Raw genomic sequence first — 17,214 nt, forward strand, 5'->3', positions numbered from 1 at the left:
TTTCTTATTTGTGTTCTGAATTTTTGTAGAAAAACCTACAAGTTTAGAGTAATCTTTGTAGAATTTTTTAATTTCTTCAAGTGTGTTAAAAGTCATCCTAACTTTTGGCGCAAAATGCTCATCAACATCACAGATAAATTGAAAAATACCGAAAACAGTTCCAAATTAAACCAAAATGTCTTTTCAAATGTACCGAAACTAGCAACGAAACATATTCAGCGAATAACAATTCAAAACTCCTACATTATATTCAAATTCAAACCTTCAACCATGAACACCAATTTTTTACAAACAAAAACGAAATTATTCAACTATAGGAGCATTAACTACTAATGAAGAAAATTAACTAGGATTGAACCAAACCTCATCCACTTGATTTGTTTCAAAATAATAATCCAACTCATTATGGTTCAACTGACAGTCTGAACTTGCATCATTTATTGTCTTTGAAAATAAAATACCTGTTCAAATCTGATTTCACTGCTTGATTTCAAAAAATTTTGATCCAAATCTTCAAATCAGATCAAAGAGCATTGATCGTAAATGAAGAGAACACGGAGAAGGAAGAGAACGCAGAAAACGCTGAAAAAATTTGAAAAAAAATCCACATAGAAAAGACAATTATATATAGTCGCGCGTTAAGTCAAAAATTAGTTAGGGATAGTGGCGCGTGGAGCTGAATTAGGTTAGAGTAACTTGGTTAGACTTATTAGTTAAATGACTTAAATGTAAAATTTTATTGTAATATTAATAGCACTCTATAAAATTATAAAATACTAATATCTTTATAATGTGTTTTAGCTAACAAGTTATCATATATCTTATTAAATTATTAATAATTTTTTTATATAATTATATGAATGTTAAATATATTGATATTTTAATATTATTAAAAATAAAAAAATTTAAAATAGATATAAAAATGAATAAATAAAAACTAATTTAAAAATTATAAAGACTGAGTGTATAATATTAAATTAATTAAATAAAAATAATAGTATGTAAAACAATTAAAACTTAAATTGATCGTATTATTAAAAATAATTACATATACAATCTCTAAATTACATAAAATTTTTATTTCCTAAACCGTACCCTAAACCAACCAAACCCCCAATCCGTTCCTGGCAATGGATATGTACTCAATTGACCGTTGCAGTTCTCCTGTATATGGAAAATGTTTTTTTCAAGTGATGTTTAATGCACTCAATTGATCGTTATAGACTTAGAGTTCTCAGATATAACCTAATAAAATAAATCGAGAATATTATTCCGTTTAAGTTTCTACTATATAAATATGGCTTTTTTACGTAGATAAATGTTTTTAAAAGAATCTGAATTATTAGAATTCTCTGAATCGAAATTAATTACACAAGTTATGTATATTTTTAATAGAATAATTCTCCACATACAAGCGTCTTTATAAGTCATTTATATTAACGCGCTTCGAACCGTTACTGCACTGCACGTTCTTCTTCTTTTCTTTCGTTTCTTGCCTTCTCTTTTTCCTTCTTGCTTTTCTCTCTATTTTCTTTCTTCGTTATTCTCGATTTCCATTGTTTTTTTGACATCAAGCTCTGAAATCGTTTTTGAAGAAGAAAAAACAGCAGAAGATGAGGAGGAGAAAGAGAAAGAGTTCTGAATTATGCATAAGGTGTACTTCAACGAATTTTGGGTGTATTTCTTAAATCCTTTGGGTGTATTTCTGTAATCCTTTGGGTGTATTTCTATAATCATTTGGGTGAATTCCTGTAACCGTTTGGTGTATTTCTGTAATCGTTTGAATGTATTTTTAAAGTTCCATTATCTTCAAATTTGGCAAGAAACTCGTTTTCATGGAGGAAGAAGAAGAAGAGTCGTTCATAATGCATGGTGAGTAGCGCACTTTGGAAACAGGAAGTGGTTGAATAACTTGCGTTTAATTATTCTTGAATGTAGAAGTATAATGCGTGTGTTTTGTTGGGCTTGTGCCAACTTATAAGACTTGTAAGACAAAAAAAACTTGTATGTATAACATGCCTCTTTTTAATATTATATAAATCGTATTAGGATATTATTTAGGTTTATACATAAATGATCACACTCTTCCATAGAAACAAATAAATAATTGTGAAACCCTCCCACGGTTAGTGATGTATAAATCTAAATAACACTATGACAATTTATATAATATATAATAATATAAAAAGAAAACATATGTATATTAATTTCAATTTAGGGAATCCAGGTGATTTGAGTTTTGATTTATTTACTTAAAAACCCTCAAAATGCAGCTAATTGGTTAATAATCTATTGCAATAGTTATTATATAAGAATAAAATAGATTGATATTCTTAAAATGAATATATTAGTTTTTTTTTTGGAAACAATAAATTGAAGAACTTTGGTCTGGACTGACAAAAAACTTAAATTTTAAAATTAGTTTAATTAAATTTAACTTGTTAAAAATAATTTTTTGAATGTTATAACAGTTATATTCGGTAAATAAAAATAAATTACTTTTAATAAGTATAAACTATAAAAATAATATTTAATAAAACTATTTTTAACATTTAAAATAATTTAAAATGCATAAATATAATAAAAATAAGAATTAATATAGATATCTATTAATTATAAAATTATATTAATTTTTTAACTTTGAAAAATAAAAACTTATTTAAATTTTTATAATATCTTTTAAAATAAATACCTCTAACTTTTTAAAAGAACAAAATATGAATAAATATTTTTTATATCAAATAGACAAATACAAAATAAAATACTTGTAGATTTCAAAATTACAAACATCTTTTAAAAAACCTTAGCTAGCTGAACCTTAGATCACGCAAGAAAATAAAATGTCAACTCTAGGTGCTTAAATGGTCGGAAATAGAATTGATGACAAGGTTCTGAGTCATTTAAGTGCGCTTTGAATGCCGATAGTCATAAATAAGCAAAGACAGTGACTTTGAAATTTGAATAATCCAAGAAGACTCGGAGGCTAATTTAGACAGAAGATCATAGTGCATTAAGCACTATCTAATGTACAATTTGTAACGTGGGATGACGGTGTTATCAGCAACATATGTCATATCAATGTCCTTTTCATAGTTCGTTTGGACCTTCAAAAGTAATTTTTTTAAATTTTTTATTTATAAAAAATAATAATATTAATATTTAATATAATTTTTAAAATTAAATTATAATTTTATAAAAAATTATTTAAAAACTTATAAAAAAATTTAAAAAAATAACTTTTTTCATAAAAAAAAAAAATTATCATATTTTTTTTAAAATAAATACTTTTAAAATTAAAAATCTAAATATAAAATAACTCATTTATAAGTTACTTTTATTATAGTGATTTATTGTTTAAACTATTTTTTAAAAAAAAAACTTAATTAAACTGTTTAGTCAGACTAAAAATATGGAATTGATCAAGATTATTGTGAGCATCCTAGATTGAAAACTTGAGATTTATTAAAATTTTACGAGATGAGAACCATGTAACAATTTGTAACCAAAAAAAAATAGAGAATATAACAACCTAATTTTTTAAAGCGTTTGCGTAAACTTTTTAAGGTGTGTGTTAGAGACACCTTTTTAAGTTTAATTTACTCTCACCAATTCAATTATGATGTGTAAAATGGATTATTGATTAATCTACCCCAATCAATCCAATTATGATGTATAAAATGAATTACTGACAAATTTTCTGTAAAATATAATAAAAAATATTTGACCTTTTTTGTACTCATACAGTCAAATTTAACACTAATGATGTTTGACAAAATGATATTTTTTATTCTTTCTTATGTATACAAAGAGTGTGTTAAGATAGAAATAGATGCCTACAACTACAAAAAACCAATCACGTGCAATTCCTAGAGCACTCAAAAAAATTTCACCCATTCAACCTTTTGGTAAAGTCATCTAAATGATTCTAATGTTTTAAAACCCAAAAAACACAAAAAAAAAAAAAGAAAAAAACCTATACTCCTAAGTCCTAGCAACTCCTGATCACTTATTTCTTATTCCTTATTCTTGTTGTACCATAATCTTCTTTAGCATAGTTTCTTCCTTCAAGATTTGAAATTTGAAGATAAATTGTTATATTCTGTTTTGCTAGTCTGATGTCATATTTATAGATACTGAGTTCATGTATTTAGTATATTCATAAAAAGAAACATTCCTTTGAGAAAATAAAGTTCTTCAATAAGTCACAACCTTTTAATAAAATACAACTCTTCAATAAGTCATTACCCTGCCAAACAATACAAATTATTGAGTATGACTTTTTTTGTGTTTAGAAAATATATCTCAGCAGCCAAGACCTGGGTCAGATGGCAATCTTGTTTGCCTCCCATAGAGCTGCACCGGATTCAAATCCTCTTGGAAGAATATTGAACCATTTGTGTGTACCCCCATATAGTGTGTGTGAGTGGATTGTGTGAGTGTGTAATGCCTAGGATTGGGGCTGTCCAATCTACTTGACCAAAATATATACCCAATCCTATATATATATATATATATATATATATATATATATATATATATATATATATATATATATCACAATTACCATTATTAGTCTTTTAACTAGTAATCTGATTTTACGGAATTCTATTGTGGCACCAGTTAGCAAAACCCGAGTTAATTACTATGAAAGCATGCATCTAAAACGTGGACGTGGAGATGCATGGTTCCCGCTGTTTACTTTTACTATGACCAATGTACTCCGAACTCCGAAGGTAAAAAACCTCATAATGATTCATCCATAAATGATAAAATCCCAGATAACCAAGACACGTATGAATTTCATAAACAAAAGCTGGAAACAAATAACCGAAACACTCTTTACAAGATGTTTTTGCTTATGAAGTGATCACAACCTCACTCCAATCTAAAAAGAGAACCAACAAATCCCCCCAAATACATTATTCCATTTGGATGGTGACCACTCATTTCTGGACACTCTCCATCCTCTTTTCCCTCTCTAAGTAGGACCATTTGACGGCCGGAATATGGAATAACCATTGATACCAGATGCCACATTTGAGTAATCTGGATAGTACGAGTAACCATCATTATCCGAGTTCCTCATACCTAGATATAGCAGATCAGATCCGCCCACCTGCCACTGGTTAGGCATCACCCCGTCAACCTGCCCATTGACGTAAGAAGTACTCATTTGTGGAACATAATCTCTCATTGAATCGAAATGCCCATTAGACGACCTATAACCTCCTTGAAATCCGTGATCATGATGATGGAAACTCAGCGAACGCTCGAACCTGCAAGAACTGGTTGAGGATCCAAACTCATCATCTGCACCCAAGTCCCCAGGATAACTGAACTGTCGATTAAGCAAGTGTGGCCCACTATTAAGAGACTGGAATGTTGAACTCGCCTTTGCCGACTTTCCAACACCAGTTTCATCATCAAGCAGGTCATTTATGATATCAAGATGCGGGAACTCATCCACTAACAACCCTTGGTTCTGACGGCCAGATGTGCAAGCAGGGAACTCAGTCAAGATATCACCCATAGATCTACTGTGCACTGGCCTGTACAAGTCATGGTTTTGAATGTCATTAAGCCCGGAAGGTTGGTCATAGTGCATGCTTCTGCTTGTTTCGCTTTGAGAATTTTCCATCCACTGGGGACCATTATGTAATACATCGCGTTTAACCATGCCAAAGGGCAAACCTGTCTGGCCAGCACTAGTGCCCATTCTATCAGAGCCCTGGGGTAAAAATATTGGTGATGATACCATGGAGGACGGTTGAGAAAACCCAGAAGATTGTTTCACTGTGGAACTAGAGGAACTGGAATGGGTCAGATTGGCAGCTGTTGAAGTCACTGGGTTCCCTATTATAGCATTTCTGTAGGATTGAGGAACATAACTGTGAGTAGCAGGTGATGGATCAGGACCTAACCGACTAGATGCACTCACTGAACGTGAAAGTGGAAGAGCTGTTTGAGCCATCGAGACAACAGGAGCTGCAGGCCTGGGACCAGGAACCAAAGGAGAACTAGAAGGTCTTGACATCACGGAAAGTTGTGCTACAGATCTTTCAGTTAATCTCACACTTGCAGTTGAAGATTTTAGGGTCTCGGTTTTGGACACAGTTGTTGCTTGTGATGCAGATGAGAAAGGGGAAGATGTTTTCCTGATATGAACAGGATCTACCGTAGCGCTGGTCTTGTGTTCTTCTGACTTCATCTGAACAGTTGAGGATATGTTTCTAAGGGGACTTAATGGTGAGGATGGCACTGCTGGTATATTCTCTTTCCGTAGACTTTCATTGTCAACAGGTCTCTCTGTCTCAACTTGGTCTTTGATATTCTGTTTCTGTTGCAGTGAAGCAACATCCTCCTCCTACCAATTAGAAAAGCAAATACCATACATCAAGAAAAAAAATGTTATAATGGAGATACGAAGTATTGAATATCAAATGAGCAAATACAAAATTTTTGGTATGCTATGGTATTATGGCTTATTCCTAAAAAAAAATTAGGGGGAAAAGAAAAGGGAAAAGATGATCTTTAAAGGGAAACATTAAAAATTAACCAAAATTTTAGTCCCATGTACAAACATGATATCCCACCACCTTCAAAATCCAGATCATTTTGATTCATAGGTAAATTTGTAAATCGTAAAACAAATCACCAGCATTTACCTAAGACTAATAATAAACTTAATATTACAACGTTCCCTCAAGCTTAAACTTGTTAAGCTTTAAGAATCCTAGAAATAAAAATAGCAAACAAATGAACAGGAAGCAAAGAGCACCAAGAAACAACTCCAAGGGAAAAAATAATGAGGATAAAAATATCTTCATATAGGATAAAGATATCTGCATGGATTAGTACCGTAACACAAGGTGTCAGAATTTGACTTTTTCCTTCTTCAGAAGAATGTATAACAGCATTCCGTTCTTATTTTCACATCTATTATTCCCAAGGGAAGACAGGAAATATAAAGTTTTCACTCACGTGGCAGCTGATGGAAAGAAGATGCAAACAATAAACAAAGTAGGTATATAGAAACATCACCAAGGGCTTGTTTGGGTACTTTGGTTTGTGTTTTCATTTCTTCTTTCATTTTCAATATTTTCTAATTCAAATTTTGTGAAGGAAAGAATGAAAACAGAAAACAGTATTGAATATTTTATCATTTTCGTTTTTTTTCACAAAAAAAAAACCACTGAAAATTAAAATAAAACCAAACAGTCCCTAGGTTTTCAGTTATCTTGAATACTCATGGACTTCTCCAAAATATAATCAAAGCGCAAACTATTTTTTATCTATCTCAGCAGAAGAATCAGGTAAAAATTATTCTAATATGTAACCAACCAGAGAGCAAGAAACACTTAATAATTTTACAAGGATTCGGGGATGGAAATTGGACCACCTTTCTTACAACATGCTGCTCAGCCCACTTTAACCGGTCCCGCAAGGAGATGACAGTGCCCTTGGACTCAGATTCCCGAACCTTACTGCTTCCAGACTCATTGTGAATACCCACAGCAACTGTGGCAGAACCAGATGGTTGACCATCTGTTTCATTTGTCCAGCTACCAATATCACAAGATGCTTTACCATGGTTCTTAGCTCTACAGATAAAAGGTGCCAAATTAGGTTAAGACACCAACCATACTTGATATCAATCCAGACTAAAAGTTTAATGTATACATTTACCTGCTAGGTGACTTCTGGGCTTTATAATTTGAGAAAGGGCTCCCCTTGTAATGGTCATTCATGACCACTGATGGCAATGAATCAGTTGAGCATGTTGAAGAACTATCATCTATCACTGAACTGCTCCTTTTCTCAGACAGTCCATTTTGCATCGATGAAACACCTATGCCGTTGCTACTAGCCTCAGTTGGAGGATGAGCTTCAGATGCATCAGTATCCCAATTAACAGGACTAGCATCTCTGTCTTCTGAATCAGGTTGAAGTACCTCAACAACGGCATCCACGGAGTCAGACGCATCAGAAACATCTTCCATGGCATCAGCCTTTTCAGACAGACTTTGAGGCTCATCCATAATAGAATCCTTTTTCTCATCAACATCATTGTCATCTTGGTTCTTGCCATTAAGAGCCAAAGCAGTCCTCTCCTCCTTCCCTTTATCCTTTCCTTTCCGATTGTTCCGTTTTTGTTTTGCCTGTAATGAAAAAAAGTGGTCTAGTTGTCAGCCATAAAAGCAAAGTCAACTATTTCCTCATATAAACCAAACGCACTTAACATCCTTCAAGGTTGGGTTAATTATTTTGGGTAAGTTATCTGCCAGTTTTGCAAGAAATCTGGGGATGCTTTTAATATTATGAACTATTTCAAACCCAAAGTTAGCTGCATGGAGAAGGAAAATAGAAGGTCAAGACTCATTGAAATGAAGATCCCTTGACAATGTCTCCTTGAGACCCGCACCTGTTTTCTCTTTGACTTCTTTTCCTTCTCACCGACCCCACGTTTTACTTTCTGATCACTTTCAGCTTGCCATGCAGCCTCTTCTTCCCGGATGAGCTCTTCCTGTCTCTTAAGTGCAACAGCCTCCTGGTATGCAACCTCAATTTTATTGCTGCAACATTCGATAGGTAGGAGTCAGCACATCTTAATCAACGGATGATAAATACATACATATAAACTACCAAGTACCAACACAAGAAAGAGAGCTTTGGAGCAATAGTTGAGTTGTCTCCATGTGACTTCAAGGTCACAGAGTCAAGCTGTGACACTGATAGAATATAATAATACAGAGATAGGAAAAGTAGAGAAAGAAGGGTATGATATTGATAAATGGAAATTCTCAGAATAAGTCAAAATGCTCAAGAGCCAAATTCAGAGCACTCAGTAGTTCTCCCACTCCAAAACTAGAATAATCCAAGCCTAACCCTTTCCTGACCTCACTCATGACACCTATATCTCCTCTAACAGAAATCTCTCCACACAAAAGGGTCCCCTATGGCCTTCAGCTCACCAAAGTTAGTTACGCTCTAGCCCACATGGATTGAGGAGCCATTCCCTATGGCTGTGTTTGTTTACAAGGAGGGGACATTAAGGCATGGATACAGAGACATAAAATCGTGTTTGGCAGATGAGACATAGATATAGTGTCCTGGGACACTGAATTAGTGTATTTTGCGTCTTTCCTGACGGAAAGGACACAGAGACACTGGACGGCGACACAACTTATTTTTTTATTTTTTCTTTTATGATTACTATCAAATTTTCATAATTACATCTTTTATAATTCTATTTTTTATTCTAAATTTTGTGTGAAGGAAAAAATGAAGGTAAATCGAACTTTTTGTTGTTTGTTTTATCTTATATTCAGTTTATCATCAAACAAAATAAAAAAAACACTAGTTTCTGTATCTCTGTCTTTTGTGTCAAGTTCTCAGTGTCTTGTCTTGTCCTATTCTCAAAACCAAACGCAACCTATTTTACCCTTTCCTTTTTTCTCTTGCATACACTTTCAACTCTTTGCCTTGCTGTTCCCTATCAGAAACCAACCACTAATGCATTTATCAAGTTGGAATGCCTACATTACACCCTTTGGGTGTGACCCTTCTCTAATATTTGTGCACCAAGCTACCCTTTATAAACTACCAACACAAGAAATAGCTGAGAGAGAGAGAGACAGAGAGAGAAGGCCATGGGTATTTAAAAGCACACAATACCTGAATATATGGGCAAGGACAAATATCTCCAAAGTTCTACGACCCAATTCTGTGAGACGCCTTTCATCACGCTCTATAGAATCTTTATTGAAGTCCTCTCCCGAGTTTCCATCCTACAAAATTAGGCAAGAAATTCTCTAAGAAATGAAATGGATTCTAAAACCATAAAGCCCAACTATATCACATCCATATCCTTCTTCGTGCTCATAACCTCTAGAGCTGTTAAATATGTTGCCAGCTCTAATGATGCTAAACTTACTTCTTAAACATTACATTAATTATTAAAGGAGATATATCAATACCCGTAAGTGAACTACAGAAATTTGGAAGAAAAATAAGGGGGATCCCAACATAAATTCAACTTAGTTTTTAGCATTTGAGTAGTATAAATTCATTGCATTATAACCACTATTGTCAATATAGAGGCAGCTCCTTGATATGCTATAACTAGCACTTTTGGGCCAGCTGCTCTGCCCTTCAATCATGGATTGACTACGTTAATGCTATCAACAGATAATTCCATAGTTATTTTCGTGAACATGATTCCAACATCTTACCTTTGTACGATTCTGAGGACCCTTCTCCTCTTTAGGAGGGAGTGGTTCTATAGCAGCCCTTTCTAGTAGCAGTAAAACATCATCCACCAATACAAACATATCCTTCTCAACACGGATAATTGGTGCTGGCATTTCTTCACCATCCAGCGATTTTACCCTAGCCTTCTTGCACTTGGTCTGGCCTTCAAGAGCCCTCAGCCCACTGTACAAAGAGTCCATAACCAACGTAGACGTGACTTCTTTCTCTATAAAGAAGTGTTTTACAACTACTTTCAAAATTACATCTGTCTTCTCTCTCGACATGCGGCGCCTAGAATTTTGGTCAATTTCCCGCCAGAAAGCAAAGAAGCTGAATGTAACAAATTACCGTATGATCAGCTAATCAAATGAAACACTGCAACTTAAAGGTCTAGCGAAGTGTCAATGAATGAATGCACAATATTAAATAGGGAAATAGTTTAGATTCCCAAAATAAAAAATTACTAGGGGGAGGCACAAAGACAATTACATAGATCATACAATGATGAGATGGTATATATTTCAGATTCCATGAAGGTGGCTACCTACATAAAAAGTGGTCACTGAATAGGTTTGATTCCACAGTATTCATCTCTCATCTCTACCTTCCTATCCATTCCCAATACATTAAACATTTTTCACTTTCAAGGATTGAATGCTTTCCCTCCCAGCATGCCAATGATATTTTGAATTTAGAGATTGAAGGGGAATTAAACCAACTCAGATCATGGTTCTTCAGTTCAAGTTTTGAAATATTATTATTGATCAGAAACTGAAAAATAAATAATTTAATAACCCTGACTTTTATTAGGTCAAGGTGACAATATGGAGAAAGAACAAAACATAAGGACAATGGCATACATAGTGTGACAAGTTACAGAACAGATTATACACATACAAGAATGACACTTTTCTAGGAAAGCATAAAGTACCTCGACCACCTAGCTTTATCCTCTATCAACTTCCCAAGCTTGCTTCTTCTCTCTTCCACAAAGCGCCGGCAAATTTGTTCTACATTTGTCAAATATACCCTAACAAGTTCTCTCCTATACTGACAATCAAGGCAACGAAAAGGTCTGTCTGATTTCTCCCTATGCATCAGAAACAAAAAGTTAAATAAGATCACACATCTGAACCAAAAGCTCCAGCTCAAAATAAAAACCAAATAAACAAGGTTTACATTTCTCATTGTCCAGAGGCCCAGATGTCATGCAATTTCTTTTTTTATATATAATTTGAAATCCTATCATTTTTTGTATGAGATTTAGGAGGGAATAATTTGTCATTTGGACTTTAGGAGTAAATATATTAAAAAGGCCTTTCATCCAACAATATATACCGCTTTCCTGCATCAACAAACCAATAACACAAATGTTTATAATTGGTTTCAAACTGCTACTACATGTGTGCTCATTGTCATCTTTCATAATAATTATGCAACATCCATGATTTATTTATTTCTCTAAGTTAGATCTGATTTCTTCGTTCCCATCTTTCAATTGTTTTGCAATCATATTTTTATTAAAGCTAACAAAGGTAATCCACACAGCTATAGCAACTCAATATTTTAACAGAAAAGATCTTAAACACAACAAGATAACATTTAACACAAATTTTAGGCCCAAAAAGTGACAAAGAAAAATAACATTGAAAAGGCCTATGGAGAGTAGAAGTCTAAAATTTCTGTGCATCAATCATCATAATGGAAATACAGGTTGCCAGATATAAATCCAAGGCTTTATATAGCCTTGCCACAAATACTACATAATGACAAGAACTACTGTAGGCCCTACTTCGCTAAAGAGATTTGCATCACAAAACCAGTGTTGTTTCTTGCTGGTTCTCAATTTACTAAAAGGGATATGAGCAATCACTCTAACCATTACAACTATAACCTATATAAAAATTTCTTCTTTCTATATATTTTTAGAAAACAGTTGAAAACTGTGGACAAACACTAATCAGTAGCACAGTAACAAAGCTGCACAAAAGATGGAGGTGAACTGGAACTTGAACCTGAAAGATTCCAATAACATAAACTATGTATAGAATACCTAATGACTTGAACTTGAGCTTTTATTATCAAATTGTCAGAAGCGTCAACAAATCCATCATACACCTTGGAAAGCTCCATAAATTTTTTCCATCCCCAGTCATGCTCCTTCTTCCAAAATCGATGCAACGTATCTGGAAGGTATAAGTGTCTCAATAATGCTGATAGAAAAATTGTAAACTCCAGTAGTAATAAAGCAACTATTAGCCAGCAAACCAGAATATTTTGATTTCTTTGGGTCTTTGTTGACCACGGCAATTGTAAATTGCGCGAAATGGCTCCATCCTGTATCACCCCAAAGAAAAGGGAATATAAGCCAAACAATCTGGAACCAGTTACACAGAAAGCGAAACTACAAAATGATACAATCTTCAAAAAAATTAAAAATAAAAACAAATTGAGATTTATTTTTTCTGTTTTGACAAAATTATATGTATTATATGTTTTGTGAATTGAACCTGGAAGAAGTTTATCATGATTAGCCACACACAGAAACAGCGAAAGATGATTGCAAACATCACAACCTTGTGGATAGATTAAAATATACCTGCCACACGCCAAAGGATGAGTAAGTCAACAAATTCGACACTACATATTAAGCAATTAGCAAGTCATATGGACCATCTTTGCAAACAAAACAAATTTATTAGTGTTAGTATGTACCAAAAGTACATCAAAGACTTGAATTCTATTCGCATCTGTTAGAAATAAAGAGTATCCTGTGATATATCTAGAATATCGCAAACTTTCATGATTATTCCCTTGGTTAATTAGGATTAGAGTTTGTGTTGTTATAAATGGGGATTGATGCTTTGTAATTTTACACATCACACTTCACACCACCTGCAAACTTCCATTAATTCACTCTTTATTCTCTTTTTACCTACACTCTTACCTAAAATTCATAATCTTAACATGGTATCAAAGCGGTACCAACAATTGTGACCCATGGCATCTTTCTATGGCCAGGTTCCAATCATTTGAAACTTATATTTTTAAGAATCTATTCCATCTTTGCTTTATACCTGTTTCTTCAATCTTGCTTCTAGTCTTCATTTTAAAACTTTCCTCACACAGCTACTGTTTTAAAAATGCACTATTAACCCTGGTGTCCTTTCCGCCAACTTTTCCAACATTCTTTCTAGCCAGCTGTTACCATGCATCACTCCAGCAGCCTTGAACCTGTGTCACGTGTCATTCCACCAGTCTCCAACACTTCTTTGCCATCGGCCACCATTCCAGTCCTAATTCAGGCGATCGACCTCACCAACAAAACCATCACCTCCTGCACATTTTGTTTGCTACAGACGCATCTTCACGTGGTCTCCCACGTGGCATCAAACACCTCACCAAGCTTCTGCACATTTGAAGACCTGCCACTGTCTGTCCAACAAGAGAAGGTGCATGTAGAGGACCCATCTTATATGCCTTAGAGTTTGACTGTTGCCATCATTGAATATTGATGCATTTTTGGGCTATTTCTGGTACCAGAACTGCTATTGGACCTCTGCAGAAGCAGCTGTCTGGCACTGCACTCTCTTATCCATTACTTTCTGGTGATGTCGCAATGGTGTTGAGGTACTAGGTAAAAGGTTTTAATAAATGGAAGCAACATCTAACCAAGTTTCGTCCAATAAATCTTCATATTTTCTGGTATTTTGCAGCAACATTTTTCGGTTTTCCTTCAAGGATCTCACCCATCCTTTGAATTAAAATTTGGCTTTAGTCATTCTTAAATTCCTATACCGAGGCTTTACCAAAAGAGATACCCAGCCACAGAACTTGTTTGTAACTTGTGGAGCAACTCTAAAAGTATTTGCCCAAAACAGGGTGGCACTCATTTGTCATGCCCAATCCCATCCTTTGAATTTTACAATATGGATTTCATCCTTTGCTCAAGATTATAATTGTTACCAACAAGATCTAACATACAAATAGGTTTGAAGGTTTTGATCAAAACAATACAAACAGTAAAGTCTAAAGCACAAAAAAGCAAAAAAAAAAAGTGATCAAGTCCTACAAGTCTATCTAAAGGAACATACCATTTGTAGCCGCCAACCTCAAATGCATTACTGCGAAGTTCCCTTTTGGTAATCTGAGAAAACTTCTCTATCTTCCATGTATATTTTCCATACAGTTCAGAAGGTTTTGGTCCTGTAAAATGAAAACCAAAACAATAATCAAAGTATAATAACACCCATTCACTTGGAAACTTTAACAACGATAATCAAAGTATAATCACATCCATGCACTTGGAAAGTTTAACAGCCGATTTAAAGGTCAGAGAAATTTGATGGTATAATAATCTCACTACAAAACTTACTAAGAGACAAGCAGAACTGCTAACAGTGTATCTAAGTGACAACACATAACATGATGTCTCATTATTAGTGCAAGACCCAAATTGTTACCAAACATTTTCATACAAACTGAATAATTAACCAAATCACTAAAGTCAACCAATTAACCAAAAGAAAAAGGAATGAGATTTTGTCACATAACATGATATCTAATTTAATTATTCTTTATAACACAATTACCATCCCTAAAGCTCACTCAGCCATGTGTGTGTGCGGGGAAAAACCGAGGAAAGAAATTTACCACCATCATCTTCGTCATCAGTGTCCCAATAAGGAGGCGAGGTAGACGTGATTCCATTCTCAACCTGCTCAGATGATCGCCACTCTGCCAATGCATCCCCAGATTGACACCGTTGCCCACTTGAGATTCCCTCCGCAGATTTTCCCACTCCAGACTCCTCACTGACAACCCCAGCCATTCCCTGATCAGGAAATAGTCCACTAAATCTCCGCTTACAACAACCACTGTATAATAATCAAATAAACAAACCCAAATTAACCCCTAAAACCCCACATTATTTTATCAGACACAATGATGCACAGTTGGTAGTAAGTATATCCATTCCTAACGGCATGACAAAAATCATTTAAAATCAAATGATAACCAACAAAAAAAAAAGGCAAAGGTGCTTTGCCCAAGGAAAATTTAAGACAACAAAGAACAAATTAAGCATCCAATTTTGAATTCTCCAAGTTAAGAACTGAAAAACAATAACACTCCTTTCTCCAGAACTCATATCAATTAAACTAATGCAACACTAACCTTCCCAATTTCAGCTCAAAATTATTGAAACCAAACACAAACACAAAGGCAAACTCAGCCAAAAACCCAAACATCAAATAAAACCCTAAAATAAAAAATTTCAAAAACAAAAAATACTCAATCAAACTAATAGTTGAAACAATCCGAATTAAAATAAAAATCAAGCAACTGAACAATACGCGATGGCGGAACTACCTCTCTGAGGCGAAATAGCATAAAAATCAAAAACCGAAAATTCACAGCCAAAACAAACATTTGCAAAGAAGGCGAATATCTCACGCAATAATTCACACGAATAAATAAAAAACAAAAAGAATGAAAAAAAAGGGGATAATATGATCAGAATAGGGAAATTGAAGAATGAAACAGAAGGAGAATGAGTGGATCGATGTGAAGAGTGGAAGACAAACCTGGGAATCGAAGAGCGGAGGTTTGTCAAAAGGGCGCAATCAGAGCCCTGAGATTTTAGAGAGAGAGAGAGAGAGAGGCGAAGAGAGAGAGAGAAGAGAAATAGGTTCAGCAGCAACAGAGAGAGAGAGAAGAAAGAGAGCAAAAGCATAACCCAAAACAAACCCCAAAATTAAATAAATTAATTAAAAATTATATTTTTTAAGATAATAAAAAGAAAAATAAATATTTTATTTTTTCTTTCAATCACAATTGTTTCCATACTTTCCTTATAGGCTTTTGCATTAGAAGAACACGGGTTTCCTTTTTCGTCCCTATTTAGGAGTTTTTCCATTTTTGATTTTTCATTGCATTTAAAAAAAAAAAAAATACAACAAAACTACTACACAGCCGCCACTTTCAGTTTCTCGCATGATTTTGGCTTTTTGTAATTTTTCTTAGGTTTCAATTTTATTTTTGTCTATGGAAAATACACTATTTTTTATTTAAATAAGAATTTAATTGTAAAGCAATTTTAATATTTACACATACATTCTATTTCGTAGCATTACATTAATAAAAATAATTATTTTTTTACATAAATCAAATAAATAATTATTCAAAAAAAATATATTTAAACGATTGAATAAAATATTTTAAATCGTATATTAAAATCAAATTCTTTAAATAAATATATAATTTTTATGATAAGTTAACACTCAATTTGTGAATTTATTCTTTAAGGAAGTAATTAATGGTGAAGACTATAATTATGAGTTTTAAAATTTTCTGGCACCATAGAAAATATATTAGAAAAACCAAAATGAAAAAAAAAGTTTATTTTGTAATTATCAAAACCTTATTTAAAATTTTAAGATCAAAATGATCAAAATAACCAAAATGAAAATTAAAGAATCCTTTATATTACTCATTATATTGGTTATAGTTGCTCTCTAAAGTATCTGATAGATCGATGTAAGACCAATTAACAAGAGTGACAAAGTCAACATAATAATCAATCACTAGATGTTGTTATTGCAGCTTAAAGATCAATTCGTGTGAAGATTCAAAAAGTAAGGTTCCCAAATTTAATCTCTATGGAACACTTGAGTTGAGGCCATGAGCGAAACGAACAAATGGTGTTGAATGTTGAGACATCTGAAATCAAGGAATGACCATGCCAGTCATATGGATGGCAGCAATACCGATTTGGTCTTCTTTCGACACTCTAAAGAAATTAAAATATTGATCGACGGAGAAGATTCAACTCAATGCGTCAGAAACTATCAAATTTTGATAAATCGAAGCTCATCCTTCCTTGTTGTCAAGGACGAGAGAAATTGTCGATTCCAAAATGTGATTCTATAGGTGATTCGTGTATGGTTGAGTAACCCCTATTAT

General features: G+C 33.5%; 1 protein-coding gene across 2 annotated transcripts; it reads right to left on the bottom strand.

Moving 5' to 3' along the window:
- Positions 1 to 4,779: 4,779 nt before the first annotated feature.
- LOC130983255 (TNF receptor-associated factor homolog 1b-like) lies at positions 4,780 to 16,068 on the bottom strand. Of its 2 annotated transcripts, none has more exons than XM_057907462.1 (13): positions 15,837 to 16,068; positions 14,905 to 15,128; positions 14,346 to 14,457; positions 12,762 to 12,850; positions 12,520 to 12,588; positions 12,305 to 12,437; positions 11,183 to 11,341; positions 10,233 to 10,581; positions 9,676 to 9,788; positions 8,423 to 8,573; positions 7,687 to 8,159; positions 7,400 to 7,601; positions 4,780 to 6,364 (listed from the first exon to the last, which is right to left on the bottom strand). In XM_057907462.1, exons 1-13 carry the CDS (start codon positions 15,983 to 15,985, stop codon positions 4,979 to 4,981), a joined length of 3,609 nt encoding a protein of 1,202 aa, XP_057763445.1. In that variant the 5' UTR covers positions 15,986 to 16,068; the 3' UTR covers positions 4,780 to 4,978. The 2 variants fall into 2 exon arrangements, with proteins under 2 accessions (XP_057763445.1, XP_057763446.1); XM_057907463.1 differs by having other exon boundaries at positions 14,905 to 15,085; positions 15,837 to 15,953.
- Between the last annotated feature and the right edge of the window lie 1,146 nt (positions 16,069 to 17,214).

The sequence above is a fragment of the Arachis stenosperma genome, chromosome 5, assembly GCF_014773155.1.
Source record: "Arachis stenosperma cultivar V10309 chromosome 5, arast.V10309.gnm1.PFL2, whole genome shotgun sequence".
Lineage (NCBI taxonomy): Eukaryota > Viridiplantae > Streptophyta > Magnoliopsida > Fabales > Fabaceae > Arachis > Arachis stenosperma.